General features: G+C 43.8%; 2 protein-coding genes across 3 annotated transcripts in view; both read right to left on the bottom strand.

Annotated features, from left to right (window-relative positions):
• Nucleotides 1-16,257, bottom strand: part of corin (corin, serine peptidase) — a 28,011-nt gene extending 11,754 nt beyond the window's left edge. The window contains exons 1-10 of one of the 2 annotated variants that reach the window (XM_063469869.1): nt 16,109-16,257; nt 13,895-14,045; nt 10,302-10,613; nt 7,698-7,809; nt 7,370-7,474; nt 5,732-5,967; nt 2,965-3,078; nt 1,929-2,036; nt 873-983; nt 165-287 (exon numbers count right to left, since the gene is read on the bottom strand). In XM_063469869.1, coding sequence (XP_063325939.1) covers nt 165-287; nt 873-983; nt 1,929-2,036; nt 2,965-3,078; nt 5,732-5,967; nt 7,370-7,474; nt 7,698-7,809; nt 10,302-10,613; nt 13,895-14,045; nt 16,109-16,171 — 1,435 coding nt within the window. In that variant the 5' untranslated portion in view covers nt 16,172-16,257. The remainder of the gene's footprint in view (nt 1-164; nt 288-872; nt 984-1,928; nt 2,037-2,964; nt 3,079-5,731; nt 5,968-7,369; nt 7,475-7,697; nt 7,810-10,301; nt 10,614-13,894; nt 14,046-16,108) is intronic. The other variant, XM_063469870.1, reaches the window with a different exon arrangement.
• The window catches only part of LOC134623951 (zinc finger protein 664-like), a 507,757-nt gene that overhangs the window by 447,754 nt on the left and 42,655 nt on the right, over nt 1-17,348 (bottom strand). The gene's annotated exons all lie outside the window — the stretch shown is intronic.

The raw sequence follows: 17,348 nt of genomic DNA, 5'->3' as shown, positions 1-17,348 counted from the left end.
TTGTGAGATGTTTGAGTTCATCTGAATGATCTTCTGTCTTTTATAACAGCTTTTATGGTGCAAAACAGAAATGTTAAGCAGCAGGCATAAAAGCAATGTTTTAGTTTCTCTGAACTCTCTTGAAGTGTGTTTTTGCTTCTAATGACAGACAGACAGAGTCTCACTCTGGTCTACGGTGCAGTTGTCTTCATCGCTGCCGTCTTTGCAGTCGTCCTCGCCGTCGCAGCGAAACGCAGAAGGAATGCACTGACCGTTCCTGCACTCCAGCAGACCCTGACTCTTACAAGCTGCAAACACACACACACACTTACTGTAACTTTTGATGAGTTATAGTAACACGTGATTAAGTTGAGTCATCAGTGACACAGCAGTAAATCAGAGCAACTCAGCTGAGTGCTCACAAGTTGTCACGCATGTGAGGCAGACTAAAGCTTTCTTCACATTCACCATTCAGTCCTTTCATCTATATGTACATTTGTTCCTGATGCAGCTCCATTTTTTTCTTTTAACTGATCCAAAGGTGCTGTTTTTTGGTTGTGCACCCCATGAAAGCACCACCAGAGGGCAGTGTGTACCACTGGAAAGTTTTGCTGAGCTCAGTGAGCTGTGAAAATGGGAATAATCAGTAGCAAACAAAGTATAAGTAGTAAATTGTTTAAATTATGAGCAAATCAAGAAAGTTAAACGTCTCATTTCTTAGTTTAAATCGAGTCCTGTGGTTGTCCATGGAAAAAGTCAGGAGTTACCATGGCTACTATTTTCCAAATCAATTAAATATTAACTTGAACACAACTTTAGATTAATCACCAGTTATACTGATGTCTCAAAGTGTCGTGTTTTATTGTGAGAACGCTAAGCTAGCTGTCACTCACAGCAGTTGAGTTCATCGCTCTTGTCCAGACAGTCGTGGTCCCCATCGCAGAGCCAGTCTCTGGACACACAGCGCCCATCACCACACCGGTGCTCCCGGGCCACATCACACACTGCAAACATACAATTAGCTACACTCAGATAAAATAAATAACATGAACAACCTCCAGAGTCTGGACTGAGCTAATGTTCTATTGAATTAACTTAGAGTTTGCAGTTGTAATAATGAAATGTGTTTCCATTATGGTCAGTAAAAGGGTTAGGGTTAGCCATTTCCTGAAAAAGCTAGGTCACTGTGTACAACATAATTAAAAACTGAAAGCAGTTATTTCCATTACAGTGAAAGCCTTTATTTAAAGGATAGGGGTACAAAGACATGGTATGAAATGATGAGACTGAGAAATTTGATTGATTTAAATGCTCTAAATGCTCCCTTTCACACACGTTTTTCCTATCCTGGATCTTTAGTGTCCCAGAGAGGAATTAGATATTGTTATATCCTTCTGCTGGTGAGGGACATCATTTAGAAGATAGGTGGCTTTAAAGAGGAGCTAAAGTTTGTTCGAGACAGAGGATGAACTGACTGGCTGCACAGAGGTCCAAAATAATATTTTTTTAAAACGTTGATTTTGAGCTCTGAATCATGTAAAGCTACTGTAGTGTATGAAGAACAGAAATACAGAGGTAAAAATAAGCAGGGCAGCTCCACTTTTAATGAAATTTAGCTTTGTGGTGTTCCTGTAATTTAGCTGACCAGTTAGACTGATATGTTGCATTGCCTCAGTGCAGGAATGATAACTGGCTTCGATCGCAGACTGTTTATCTCAGCTGACCCCTGAGCCTGGTGAAGCTTTCAGCGTGGGTCCTCACAGAGATACAAAAATGTGTCTTTGTGTGTGTGTGTGTGTGTGTGTGTGTGTGTGTCAGATGGACAGGTGGTGGATTCCCCTGGTCCACACTTCCCCTCTCTCTGATTTCACAGCTGATCCCGAGCTGCCAAACTGCGTCACCCTGAGTGTGTGATACTCTGTGATGGATGTGTGTGTGTGTGGTCTTACCACAGTTGAGCTCATCACTCAGGTCTCCGCAGTCGTCATAGCCGTCACACACCCGAGCGGGCGAGAGACACCGACCCGTGTTACAGTGAAACTCGCCATCTGCACACACTGAGAGAGAGAGAGAGAGGGAGTCACATGATCAGCACTTCTTCTTCATGTGTTTTTTTTCTTTTCATTACACTTTTTCTCCTGTCTTCCTTTATCTAATGTTAGATATTTCTCTCCCAGCTTTTCAGTTTTTCTTCAGAGAGGACAATCACGTTCCTGAGAAAGCACAGAGTAAAAAAACAGAAAAGAGATATAATGGAACATTTTTAACAATCCACGAACCTTTTGAATAACTTGTTTTGTCAAATCTTGAAGCTTTTCAGCAGCACTGTGGTTCATTCGACTGATTTATGATTTATGTTGTTTCCTCTTGTTTTGTTTCTGGCTTGTTTTGTTAAAACCCTAAAAATTATAAATCGTTCTAAATACTAGAAGATGTACATTTGAAATCAGCTCTCTCATGTCCCTGCAGTTTCTCTGTTATAAAATTTCCACAGGGAATGTGAAACAGGTAAAGACTCGAAATAAAGGATGTGAACTTCAAACTGACACGTCACAGGAGACCTGATGAAGACTCATGTTAAATCTTCTTGTCCTCTCCCTCCTGTCCTCTTCAGTTCTTCCTGCTGTATTGGTTTCTCACTTTATAGCTGTTTGTCGTTCGTCTTTCATTCGTTGTCATGTGTGACTTTTACAGCCACATAAACCTCTGCTGGTTAAAAGAAGGCTGGGGTCACAAAGAGGGAGAGAGACATTAAAAGACAAAGAGAAAACTCTCTCTCTCCCCTTTTGCCTTTCTGATAGTCGCTGCCTATAGATTCTTTATATTACCATGGCGACCACCTTTCTGTGACACACAGAGCGACCATACCACTGTCATCCACTCAATCACCTGCAAACACCATGACGACAGGCTGAAACGTTTCCTGCTATTTACACAGACCACAATACAGTGTGTGTGTGTGTGTGTGTGTGTGTGTGTGCTCACCACAGTGTGTTTCGTCGCTCCAGTCATCACAGTCGTTGTAGCCGTTGCACACCAGTTTCTGAGGGATGCAAATCCCCGTCGCACACAAGTAATGATCTTTCCCGCCACATACGGCTGCCAACCAGAGAGAGAGTACAGCAGTGATGTACAACAACGATATTTATGATGTATAAAAAATTGCAGTCCCTCTAATGTCCACTTGGCCAATAGAGATACTGTTTTCAGTCACAACCAGAACTATAACTTAATGAGAGACAGAGACAAAAACAAATGCAGATGTAAAGGAAGGCTGTAAGTGTGAACAACGTTGATGTGAAAATTGACATCATGTCCACTTTTTGCTAACTCTCATGTCTTCAGGTTGTGTACCTCTTAGTTTTTGTAAGCTGGCAGAATGTGGTTTGAAGCCAGTTTGAAGACATGAATGTCTGACTGTGTTGCTTTTTACTGCAGTTTTAATAATGTCTCAGTACTCATTATCAGAAGCTCAGAGTTTCACAGCTATACAGACGGAGAAGTTGTAAAATTTGAATACATGAGACTTTGTGGAAAAAAGACTGGCTACATGTAATGGCTAGCGTAAATGGATGCAACTGTGTATACTGTATCTACTGGTGACTTCAAGATCTCACCTGAAAAAGTTCAAACCCAAATCATTTTTACTCAACGCAGTAACCAGCAGATTAACTGTGAGAACAGGGCGTCACAGACTGTTTTCATACAGGTTGTGGAGTTCCACAAAGCTCTATCATTGGTCCTCTACCTTTTATTCGGATTTGAATCATATTCTTCTCTAAGTCCATTTCCACAAACTGGCATTTTAAAATTTCCAACTTTACAGGAGAAATTAACATGTTTACTACTTGTTAGAGAAATTGTTCAAAAACTAGTCTCTAACGATTATGACAACATTACAGGTGTAAATGTCATTCACGTTTAAGAAGTTTATGTTTAAGGTGGATGGAAGCTGCTTGGCTTCACTTCAGCAAAATGGAGTTCCTGACCTGGACCTCTGGATTGAGTTTGGAGCCTTTAGAATGTTTTAATGAAATTATCTGAGCTAATAGGTTAGCTGGTTGGCTAATTTTTCCAACTGGCAGTCCCTGAGGTCTGAGCTCCAGTTTTGGTGAGTGAAGGATTTTACAGTGGGGCAAAAAAGTATTTAGTCAGCCACCGATGGTGCAAGTGCCCCCACCTAAAATGATGACAGAGGCCAGTAATTTGCACCAGAGGTACACGTCAACTGTGAGAGACAGAATGTGAAAAAAAAATCCATGAATACACATGGTAGGATTTGTAAAGAATTTATCCGTAAATCAGGGTGGCAAATAAGTATTTGGTCACCTCAAACATGGAAAATCTCTGGCTCCCACAGACCTGTAACGTCTTCTGTAAGACGCTTTTCTGTCCCCCACTCGTTACCTGTATGAATGGCACCTGTTCGAACTCATCATCTGTATAAAAGACACCTGTCCACAGCCTCAAACAGTCAGACTCCAAACTCCGCCATGGCCAAGACCAAAGAGCTCTCGAAGGACACCAGGAAAAGTATTGTAGACCTGCACCAGGCTGGGAAGAGTGAATCCACAATAGGCAAGCAGCTTGGTGTGAAAAAATCAACTGTGGGAGCAATCATCAGAAAATGGAAGACATACAAGACCACTGATAATCTCCCATGATCTGGGGCTCCACGCAAGATCTCATCCCGTGGGGTCAAAATGATCATGAGAACGGTGAGCAAAGATCCCAGAACCACACGGGGGGACCTGGTGAATGACCTGCAGAGAGCTGGGACCAAAGTAACAAAGGTCACCATCAGTAACACACTAAAACGGCAGGGAATCAGATCCCGCAGTGCCAGACGTGTTCCGCTGCTGAAGCCAGTGCATGTCCAGGCCCGTCTGAAGTTTGCCAGAGAGCACATGGATGATACAGCAGAGGATTGGGAGAATGTCATGTGGTCAGATGAAACCAAAGTAGAACTTTTTGGTACAAACTCAACTCGTCGTGTTTGGAGGACGAAGAATACTGAGTTGCATCCCAAGAACACCATACCTACTGTGAAGCATGGGGGTGGAAACATCATGCTATGGGGCTGTTTTTCTGCCAAGGGGACAGGACGACTGATCTGTGTTAAGGACAGAATGAATGGGGCCATGTATCGTGAGATTTTGAGCCAAAACCTCCTTCCATCAGTGAGAACTTTGAAGATGAAACGCGGCTGGGTCTTCCAACATGACAATGATCCAAAACACACCGCCCGGGCAACAAAGGAGTGGCTTCGTAAGAAGCATTTGAAAGTCCTGGAGTGGCCTAGCCAGTCTCCAGACCTCAACCCCATAGAAAATCTGTGGCGGGAGTTGAAAGTCCGTGTTGCTCGGCGACAGCCCCAAAACATCACTGCTCTCGAGAAGATCTGCATGGAGGAATGGGCCAAAATACCAGCTACTGTGTGTGCAAACCTGGTAAAGACCTATAGTAAACGTTTGACCTCTGTTATTGCCAACAAAGGTTATGTTACAAAGTATTGAGTTGTATTTTTGTTATTGACCAAATACTTATTTGCCACCCTGATTTACGAATAAATTCTTTACAAATCCTACCATGTGTATTCATGGATTTTTTTTTCACATTCTGTCTCTCACAGTTGACGTGTACCTCTGGTGCAAATTACTGGCCTCTGTCATCATTTTAGGTGGGGGCACTTGCACAATCGGTGGCTGACTAAATACTTTTTTGCCCCACTGTATGTGTGGTTTGCACTCACAGGGTTTCCCTTTAATCTGTCGCGGTGTGTAGCAGGCAGGTGACGTGAGGAGACCTGTTGGCGAAGGTGATGATGGTGGTGGCGGCGGCGATGACGGTGGTGACAAAGCAGAGGTGGTGTTGCTGAACTGGGAGCAGCGCAGGAAGTCAGGCCAGGAGGCGTTGAACATCTGTAGGACTGGCTCGCAGCCTTCTCTCGCTGCCTCGCAGAAAGACGCGCAGGGCAACACGACCGTCCTGCACACACACATAGGCGGACGTCAGGGAGCAGTTAGTTGGTAGCATCATTAAAACATTAAAAGTCCCATAATCCTCCTGTCAGAGGTCGTCTGGAGTTGACACTGAAAACGTGTGTGTGTGTGTCCTCTAATTTTGGAGGGTGTGAGGGTGTTATTATTAGCCATATACACACATACAGCTGCTGTTCCACTTACTGTGTGAACAGCTGAGTTGTTTGTGTTTTATAGCTGAGGAAGACAAAGTTTTGCCTTTGCTGAATGTGCTGGAACTGAAAGACAACATTCGCATTAGAGATTGAAGGTTTAGGTAAACTGAGAGAAGCGGCTTGGCACTGTGAGGCAGGCTTTTAAAGGAGACCTGAACATTTTGGTACCTCCAACACTCCTGGTGGTCACCTGACAACTTTGGAGAGATACACTTTATTCTGTGTCTTTGATATCAGACTGTAGCTTCCTCCTATAGTTTGGTTGTTGTCAGCAGCAGCTGGACATTCGCTGAAACTAATCCAACATGCTGTCGTGCTGTTTGAGCAAAGCATCATGACGGTCTGGCTTTTGCGCCGTGTGTTGCTATAACGCAGTGTGCAGAGCAAAACGAGGACAGGGAAGAAGAAACGCTGTTTGCTGTTATTTAGGCATTTCACTCTGGGCCGAGTTTGCACCTGGAGCCTCTGGCACTGTGCTAAAAGCTAAAACTGAGACATAATCAGGGCACCACCTGTTTGAGCGTGCAGCGCGCTGACGGTTTATTAATGCCCTGGGATCTCCCCTCACCCTGAGCAGCAGAGCAGTTGCATAGTGTTGCTGATGAGAACATTTGACACTGCGATCAAACAGCAACCTAACACTGAGCTCTAATTGTCTAATTATGAGTTTTATGAGTGTCCAGAGACGACTGTGATATCTGAGAAACAGATAAGACCATATTTCAATCTTCTCAAAGTTCCACTCAGGGTTCAGACTGTTTTTTTAGTCACAGCAAAGAAGCTTACAGATAATATAAGGAACAATCTGTGGTAATAAGTAAAGGAGCAAACATCAGCTTCAGGTTCTGGACAGATTAAAATAGGTGGACATGTTGTGGATTGAGAACAAGCAGACGGCAAATAAACAGCTTGCACAGTGCAGCAGGACTTGTTTTTTCTCACCACCTTTCTCTTAATATAAATAGTTTTTATATTTTTTAGTTTTTTATGTTTGTCGTCTGGTCAGAGCGGCCCTCCCGCTCACATCAGATTCTTCAATCAATCTTCAATCTTAGATCAAGTCCAGAAAGGTCGACACTGATGACCTCCACAGCAACGAGCTGCTTATATGGAAACTGGAGAGGCTGTGAAATAGGCCAAGTAAGGTCTGTGTATGGAAACAGCTGACTGTAGGTTTGTGTGTGTGTGTGTTACCTGTTGTGCGTGCTGTCAGCTGCGATGCACTCGGGCAGAGCCAGCGAGCAGCCAAACAGCATGATGTGTCTGTAGCATGAGAGTCTGCTGAGGTAGCTGAAGAACCTGAAACACACACGCTGGCGTTCAGTCACCGCTAGGAGCCCAGCTAACACTAATCTACTCATCGATTCATCGATTGATCGTTTGGTTCATTTAAATGTTAAAAGTAATGAAACCCTGACATGACACAACCTGAGGTGATGCCTTTAATTGTGTTGTCTTCTTTTCAGTATGAGTATAGCTGTCTGTAGATAATTCAATGACTTGTAGTGGAAATAACTGTTACCTTAGCAACATGTCGACCTCTGAGCTCTTCACCACGGCGACGGAGGAGGACAGCCACGTCTGATTGTAGGGCAACATGTGACACTGAGGCTCCACGATCAGCTGACAGCTACCTGCACAGAGACAGCTGGTCACGAGGATCAAACCCTGAACGCTGCCCCTACAGGCTGCTGTCGTCATTACAGCCTCGTTATAAAACAACATGACATTTGTACCTAACAAACGTCTTTTTTCTTCCTTTTGAAATCTGAGCTATGCTTATTTAGGACATGCTTATGTTATAGTTTCTAATATTTTATGCTTCTCAACAACAACTTTTTGGTGCATATTTGGTTTTCACAGATCTTTGTTTTATCAGTGATATTTCACTTCATTGTTGCCCATGACGTGATGTGTTTGGTGGACGTTGAGCAATACCAGTGTCATTGTTGTGTTTTGTTACCCAGATGGAAGCTGTGCTTAGTGTGAGAGAAGTGGCATAAAAACCTAATTCTGGATAGAAACATGGGTTATTACTGGCTTAGTATCCTCACTGTTTGATAGAGCTGTCACAGACTCAGATCTGTGCTGCTAGCTGTCTGCTAGACTTCACCTCAGCTAAATGGAGTCCCTGAACTGGTCCCTTGGATTGTGTTTGTTCTGTAGGAGTCTTCTGGAGAATTTTAATGGCTGCTCTGGAGTTAATTGCACTAGCAGAGTCTGGTGGCTAAAGTTTGCTGATCTTGTGAAAATGATGGCAAACAACACTGAGTCCGAAACCAGCAGGTGAAACTCACAGTTATCAGATTCGAATCCTCTGAAGTCTAACCTGTCGCTGGACTCAGACAGGTGGTTTATATTTTTTACACCTGTAGCTCCCGTAACTCCTGAACCATTTGGTCAATTGATAAAATTCCAATGGTTCCTGAAAGCTGTGATATTAGGGTCATTACAGTAATCCCAGGCATGGTGTTGCAGCAGTCAAAGGTTGAGTTGAAAGTGAGGGAGTGTGATGGAGCTCTACAGGAAACAGACATTTTATCAGACATTTGAGTTTTTACTGTGTCTGTTTATTATTTTGTTTTTGCTGTTTCCTGTTGTTCTCTGGGTTATTTGCCAAGAGTTGGATGTGACACCCTACTTGGGTGATTGAAAAACAATCTTTCGTCATAATGGTCAATCTATAATCTAACCCTCATCTGTGGTCACGAGCAGTCAAATTCAATTCAGTTTAATTTATGTAGCTCCACTTCACAGCCACCTCAAAGCAACAATAACATAGAGAAAAAACCCCAACAATCAGACGACCCCCTCTGAGCAAGCACTTGGTGGGAAGGAAAAACTCCCTTATAACAGGAAGAAACCTCTGGTAGAACTAGGCTCAGAGGGGCAGCTATCTGCTATGACCAGTTGGGGTGAGGAGAGGATAGCAACCAAAAAAAGGAAGTGACTGAAACATCAGGGAGGTTCCCAGACTGACTGTTAGGGACAAAGTAAGAAGTGCAAACATCTGGTGAGCTGAGCTGCTGCTCCTTCGGAGGAGCCAGCCAATCAGTTTTGGCATCTGATCAGGATGTCCTTTAGAGGTTTTTGGGGACATAGGCAAAAAGGGTACACTCAGAGATTATATAGTAACTGGAAAACTTTGCTAGCTTAAAGAATGACTAGAATAACCTGCTGCCACAGATCCCCAAAAGAAAATGGATGGACAAAGGAATGGACGTCTGGATGGATGGATGCTTACAGAACTACTGTAGGCCAAACTAATGCCTTCCAGGATAAGCAAGACCATCCTTCTGAGATTTTTAGGGGCAAATAACTTAGTAAGATAACAAATAACTAATAACAAATGACAGTAAATCGAGGTCTTTCTGTGTTTAAACCTCGCCTGTAATTGGTTGGATTGTCCACAGTTGGATGTATCAATGTCAGTGCTTTAAGAAGACACTTGTAGCTAGCATTAGCATGACAAACAGTCAGGTAACACCACCGACACCTTCAGGGCCTAACTTGTTGTCTCAGTGGAAGAAATCTAAGTTATCAGAGAGTCGGTTAATCACTGAGTGTGACCTTTTTTAACAAGGTGGCCGAACTGGGCAGGAGGTCAAACATCCACCAAATCTGGTGAGTGTCCAGTGTCCAATCAGAGCGCAGGACAGACTGAGGCTCATTAGCATTCACCTCGACTGCACATTAATACATGGGAACAGAGAGAGAGACACTGAAGGACAGAAGAGGAACAGAGAGAGACAGAGACGAGGGGAATTTTAAAATAGCAACCCAACAAACGATTTATCAGCACAGACGCACACACACACACACTCTCGTTCAGCCCATCAGGTCAGTAGAGGAGAGTAGAGGACAGCAGATCTGAATGCAGCTCATCCTCTGCAGCTACTCTCAGGTATCAACTCGTCCAGTCGACACTAATAGAGCCTAATAAGATTTTACTGGAAAGGACACAACAACAACAACTGACAGACGGATAGCAGGAAGGACACAGACTGCAGAGGAGTGTGGGATTTGTAGTTCATCCTTAGCCATGGCATTACTCAGGTCTTTTAAAAGCTGCGTACGTTTCCCACAACCCCCTGCTGCTTCCATCTTTCCTGCTCACACCTGATACCTGTGTCGGGCGCAGAGGCGGTGCTGCTCGGCCAAGTGGTGCTCAGCGATGTCACAGAGGCAAGCCAATCAGGGGGCGTTGTGTATGGCTGAGTGGGCGGAGCCTGAAAAGAGGTCGCCGGGGGAACGCCGGTGGTGGCGGCAGGTGTGCTCTCACTGCGGTTCTGTGGTGAATACGTGACGGTTTCCACCGTGAATGAGGAGGAGGGGTAGGGGTCGCTTGTGCTGTTGCTGTGGTAACCAGGTTTGCTGTCGGCGATGGGTTTGGGTGAGGGGAGGAGGCTGGGGTCCAAGTGAGTGCTGCCAAATATACCTGCAGAGGAAAACGCAGGTATCAGCCAATCATAGGAGGCGGTTCAGGCATAATTCTGAACCACGCTCATGAACCAGACGTCCATGAGCGTGGTTTCAAGGATTCAGTTCATGAACGAATGAGTGCTGTGTGGTGTCACACTCTGGATCCACATTTTTCCACAAAAAGTCCAAAATTTTAAATAGTTTTAAGGAAATAATTTGACAATTTAATAATTTAGAGATATAAAAACTAAAAAGTGCTCTCCTTTCGCAGAAACCTATATGTCTGTATTCTCCAGGCATGGTCACATTTAACCTAAAAGTCCATGAACACACTGACTCTTTTCTACAGGTGTGTCATCAATAAAGGACCCCAGAACCAAAATTCTCAGTTATGGCGAGAATGGAAAATTCCACAAAATGAAGGGACAGGAATCCTAAGTTCTTAATGGAAAAGAAGCTTTTGAGTTGATAAATGTGTTCTCCTCTCTGCTTTTGAGTCTCATTTCTCTTTTATTTTGAAGGTCAGGTCCTCTTTGGCTTTCTCTGTTTTCACTTCCTGCCTTTTTTCTCTTCCTGTCTTGAATATTGCCTTGACTGACTTCATTGTTGTCCCTCGCCCTGCTGGTGTGTGGTTACAGTACATCTTACAGTGTTGATCTCACAGTGAGTCTCTGTTGTTTTGGGTGTATTTTGGACCCCACCCCTTCCTCTCTTCCTCCCTTTGTTACTTTAAAGTGAGTTTTTAAAGCACTGTTTTTCGTCAACTCCCCGGCTGTGTCCGTCTTTACGAACTTGAACAACCTGACATTTCCGGCAAAGAAGAAAAAACTATTAATGAGACAGCACAGCCGTGTCAGACAGATCTGGTTACCATGGTAATCTTTTTACATATTTTCTGTCACACACAGCCGTGGGTTTCATCATTTGCATTTCTGGTATAAATGTTACAAATGAGTCACTGACAGATCATCGGCTTCACCCCCTCAAACACTACACACCGAATTACTGCCGACATGTGTGAGATTCCTCTCAGCTCTGGTGGAAACAAATCAAAATAGGAATTTTCATTTTGCACCTTTGTTACATCGGTTTATGACAGAGACGGCTTCGCATATGTGAAGGAACATGTATGCATACATAAGTCATGCACTTGGAGGCTGTTTTTTTGCAGCGTAAGGAGGGGAGTGGGTGGGCGAAATCGTGTGCTGTAAATATCAGTGGGTACGTGTCCCAAGTGTCTCCCTGAAATCTACACCACATGACTGTGAAACAGGCCACTCATCACTGTATATAAATAATATAGCTACTGATAAACAGCTACTGAAGTTCTGCCTACAGACACAGATCTCAGGTCAGCCAATAAGTCAAAAATGAACGCGAGTGGTCTCTGTTTGACTGAGCAAAGCGGCGCCTGACTTCCATCAAATAAATAAATAAAACTGGTGCCAAAGTGTAAGTCCCACAGCTGGAACCATTAATCAGAGAGAATGCCACAAGAAATTCAGGAAGAAAATCAAGAAATGGAGCCCTGGGATAGACTTGTCCAGGTGTACCCTACCGCCAGTTCTGTGACAGCTTGAATAGGATGGATGGATCCAAAAATGATAGTCGATGGTTTATCAGACTGCAATTTACCGAAAGCCCTCCTTCATTTGCTCTGTGCTCAGGCTGTTTACCTGCAGGGCTGCAGAGCCCTTTCAAAATCATTGGTCAGTAGATCTCGAACTACAAATATGGTTTTCAGACGGTGAGCTGGTGTGAAGGACCAGAGAAAAGCTCTGCAGTGAAGATTATTTAACCAGATTTTATTTGCTAAGGTTCTCTCGCTGACTTTAATTTGACTAAAACTGAACTCATCATTTTTTATTTGTTGATTAGATTTAAAAAAAAAACATGAAGCCTGATTCCTTCCCCCCACGCCTGCAGCAGATACAGGAGCAAATATCTGCAATAACCAGGAGTACTAAAAGCTGTCGGCGTGATTGGTTTCCTGCTGCGCTCAGCAGAAAGTTCACTTCACGCTCCTGAGGAGGACACATGTGAGGCTGCGGGCTGCTGCTTTTGATAAAGCTCAGAATAACACTCTGAAAACTTCTGCTGCTGCTTGTGGAGACTCAACAACACCGTCCAACAGTGAGAGCCAGGTGTGATGCGCACACAGCGTGACTGTGGATCATCGTTCAGTCAGAGGCTGAGAAATAAAAACTGCTGAAGAGTGAATGTGAAGCCTCTCACTCACAGCCTCACATTAAAGCCCTCCGAAAACAGACGGAGGCAAGCAGGAGGTACTGCAAAGACCATTAAGTGTGTAATGGGGAGAGAAGCCACACACACACACACACACACTTTCCATTTGTGTGCAATGAGTCGCGAAGGAGACAAAAGAAAAACAGCTGCAGAGGGAGAAGAAACCAACGAAGAAGAAAGAGGAGAGGAGCTCTCACTGCGAGGAGAATGAAAATAAGTTCTCAAATTTTCTGTTAGTGTAAATTAAAAAAGTTTATTCATTCAAATGTTTGTGATGCGTGTGTTCAGAAAGAGAAATAAGACTGAATAGGAGAAAGAAATGAATCATCAAAGCTGATGCGACAAAATAAAGAAAGGAAGGAAAATCCAGTGGAGGAAGAGAAACGATGAGGGAGGAGATTGAAAAGGTGACGGAGGTGAAGACGATAGCTGGGGGAGGAGGAGGAAGATGGTGAAGGTCTGGATCGACAGATGCTGCCGCGTCTCTTTTACTACCTGCGTAAATATTTGAAATTCTTTCAGTCTGATCCTCATGCTGATTGGCTGAGGGACTCCCTGCTGTCATGGTGACACACATGCACACTTCTCCTCCTACACGCATCAATCTGTTCACTGTGCCTCCATCATTCCCCCCTTATCCCTCTGTAGCTCCTCTTCATCGAGAGAAAGGAGGGATGAAGGCAGAAAGAGGATGACTCAGGGGAAAGAAGGAGGATGTAAGAGCGACGGAGGGAAAGATGGAAACGGATAGAAGCAGGGAGGAAACTAAACTGAGGAAAGTAAAAAGAGAAAGAATGAAAGAAAAGACAAATAAAAAAGAAGGAATGATGGTGTGAATGGGATGGAAAAAGAAGGGAAAAGGGAGGAAAGAGACAAAGAATCAAAAGGACGGGTGGAGATTAGAGGACAGAGAAGGAGGGAGATGGAGTGATATCAGGGTCATGTCCAGACTGAAAGTGAAGGGTGGAGAGTCTTTGTCAGGTCACTGAGAACAACTCTGACCTCAGAGGTCATCAGTCAGACTGTGTGTTTGTGTGTGTGTGTCTCTACCAGTGAGGACCAGGACGAGCAGCAGGAGGCCGGCCAGCAGGCTCACGGTGGGAATCAGGATGTAGAGGAGAAGCCGAAGGTGATTGGTGGAGCCCAGCTTGTGGACACACGCCTCCCCGCCCATCCTCGCCTGGGGTCCTCGAGCCAGAGTCTTTGTGGGACACAGAGAGACATTCAGAGGACTCATAAAACACCAGGATCCAGGTTATCAGAGCACAAAAGAGGAGGCTTCTGGCTCTATACTGTCCATGTTTAGCCCCGCCCCCTTCTTCCACTGAAGGTTATTTTTACAGAGAGCAGAGGTGTGGGTGCGGGTGCTTGGGGTGTTTCTGCCCTCTCAGAGTTTCCGTTGGACACGCTGAAGTTATTTTTGAAGAGATATGACAACGAGCCGACACCTGACACCACACAGCAGCCCCCCTGCTTTAAACACTGCTCACTCCACCACCCTCTCTCTCTCTGTGGAGCTGCTCTGTATAATATGCTGATTGGCTGATTCATTACCACAACCTCTGCTGTGCATGTGTGTCTGAAACAGTGTGTGAAAGCTGCAGCTTGGATCATTTTCTTTTTATTGCATGACAATAATAACAAGAAGCTCACTGTTTGGGTTAAATAAAGTAAAAACAAAGCAAAGCATGCACGTTATGTACATCTTACACCAAAGACCTTTCGGCGAGGACTTTTATTTTAAAGGGTAAAACTAAGTAAGGAACAGATCAGAATGACAACAGCTTGGAGTACGATGTGAATCATATATATTTAATCTCTTCAACATTGTGGATATTTAGAATTGAGCTATTTGTATATATTTTGTAATTTTATTTGTATTTTATTTATTTCAGTCAGTTACTGTTCGTATGTCTTGGAGCAACTGAAATCACATAATCCTCAGGCATTAATAAAGTAAATTCTTAAAACTGTTCATATTTATTGGTTCTGATATTTTCTGATGCCTGATATATTTATATCATCAAAAACACTCAGTTTACTGTCACACAACATAAAGAAAACACAGTTTAAATGTCAGTTTTCTACAACATTATCATGTTCTTAATCTTAATAATGTTTTTATTTAAGAAAAAGAGTCAAAAATAATAAAACTTTCTGATCAGATGTGAGTAAACTGTTTGTTTTGTTTTGTAAATCACTACGTGATTATTTTAATTATTAGCTGTAGTTATTAAACTTGCTTTAATTCTTCCAACGCTACAACTATCTGTTAATAACTAAGTTTGTAATCATTTAGTCTCCGAAACATCACAAATGTATTGATCAGGATGACGGTGACGACCGTGTTTAGCAGATAAACGAGTGCACATCATCAGGTCTGAGAGCTGAGCGTGTGTGTGAACTTTCAGCTGTTTTCTGGATCATCTTGTAGAAACGGAGACTCGTCAGCCACCCGAGGAGCTTCAGCTGGAGCCACGGGGCTGTTTGAAGCTTCAGTCCTTATTTTACAATTAATATGACTTTTTAAATTTTACATCAAAATAAATCAAAGTCTTTATGAATAAACAGAGATCCACTAATCACCCAAACATGATCAAATCAAAAGGTGCCAGTGAGAAAAGAAATGAAATTTATTAAGAAGAAATTAAATTTATCAGAGTAATTAATAAAGAAATGAAAGTGTAGCTGCCGTTTTCTGGGTGCAGTTTTATAACCATCAGAGCTCACATTCGCTGAAAACTCTACACAGACGGAAATCACTACAAGCGGGACATTAAAAGTCAGATATTGGAACAACATCCTGTTTCCTACATGCTTCATGCTCCTGAGCACACCTGTGCTCTCAGGTAAATGTTACAGCAGGAGAAAAAAGTGCACTGACTTTGTCACAAATGTGACAATAACATAAAAAATGTAAGCAGCTGATTGATTTTTTAAAACAGAAAATAAATCTGTAATTATTTCTGTGACAGGTTATTTCAAACAGAGATGACTCAATGAGATTTGACTGAAATAAAACAGAAATAAAAACATATTTGTGCCAGTTTTCTGTTGACGCTTCTGTGATTAAAGCCTTGAAATATCTTTGAAGTGTTGCAGAATAAGAAGAGTCTGCAGCAGCAGCAGCACAGAGAGGCGGAGAGGACAGAGGACGGACACCAAGGACAGCAGCAGCAGCAGAAGCGGGGACAGAGATAGAGAGAGCTCCGCAGACAGCGGGGACTCAGAGAGAGAGAAAGAGAGAGCGAGGGGGGCACTCACCGCCGCAGTTCCCGCTCCGCTGAAGGTGACACGCGGGCAGGTCTCCAGCCGCGCGGACAACATGACCTGCTGCTGCCCGCCGCCGAGCGCGAGACCATCCCTCTGTCTGCTGCCCGCGAGCTGCTCCGCTAACTAACCGGGCACGAGACACACTGGCTCCGCCCCTACTCCGTCTCCTCCCCCTCCGCTGTTTACTGTCACACAGCTCAGGTCGTGCCCACGTGAGGAGGTCTTAACGTGGGATTAAAGCTCCTGGATTCAGGTGCAGGGCCGGAGCCTCGTGCCGCCCTGAGCGCCAGCTTCAAAGCTGCTGCCGCACATGTGCGCTCCTCAGCAGGGGGTGCGCTCCTCAGCAGGGGTACCCCCAACGGGGTGCGAGACACCTCCGAAAGTTCTGTCAGGAATACAAACACAAATCAGACACTGAACTCTTTGGTTACATCTGCATCCACATGGAGAAGTGGCAGGGAGAGGGTGGATGGGTAGGTGGAGATGGGTCTGCCCTGCAGACAAACAGAAGAAGCATAGAGAGTCTGAGATGGGTGGAGTTTACTATCATAGGATGGAGGTAAACAGGTGTATTAAGAGTATTTAGAGGTTCCCCAGTTTCAGCAGCAGGGGCGTTTCCAGGAGTTTTTCAGAGCTGTGACCCATCAGTGAGGAGTGGAACCCCACAGAGGCTGTCTGTGCTCGCTTAATGTTTTAAATGCTAAAAAAAAGAGGCTGACAGCACCCTTTACAACATACATGTAACGTATTCATGATGTTAACTTGTAATAATGTTTCTTTTTTGATGACTTTGATGGTCGTAGTCATAGTTACGATCTTCTATAATGTAACTACAATGTTGCAGATAAATCTGTTGTGTGGTGATTTTGTTACCAGCTGTTGCAAACTCAGATGGGGAAGCAATGCTTTTAACCACGGATGGAGCTCCTCCTTCTGTAAACATTCACCATGATCAACACATAAGCTTCAGTGAGAGGGGCGTTTCCTGAAACTTTGTTTTAAAGGTCACACAAGGGGGATTACAAACGAGCAAGGAGGGGCTCACAGGAAGTCAGAACATTAAAAAAAAAAAGAAGGTGGTTGGTGTAAAGTGATGGACATAGTTTTTGTTTCTGAACTGAAGCCAGCACAGAAGTGCATCAAACCTTCTGACTAGAGAACAGAAAGACTTGTGCTCCTTTACTCAGTGACCTGATTAAGTCTGAATGATTTCACAAGTTTATCAGTTGTG

Source organism: Pelmatolapia mariae, linkage group LG3_W (assembly GCF_036321145.2).
Source record: "Pelmatolapia mariae isolate MD_Pm_ZW linkage group LG3_W, Pm_UMD_F_2, whole genome shotgun sequence".
Taxonomy (NCBI): Eukaryota; Metazoa; Chordata; class Actinopteri; order Cichliformes; family Cichlidae; genus Pelmatolapia; species Pelmatolapia mariae.
This window is presented reverse-complemented; position numbering and strand designations above follow the sequence as displayed.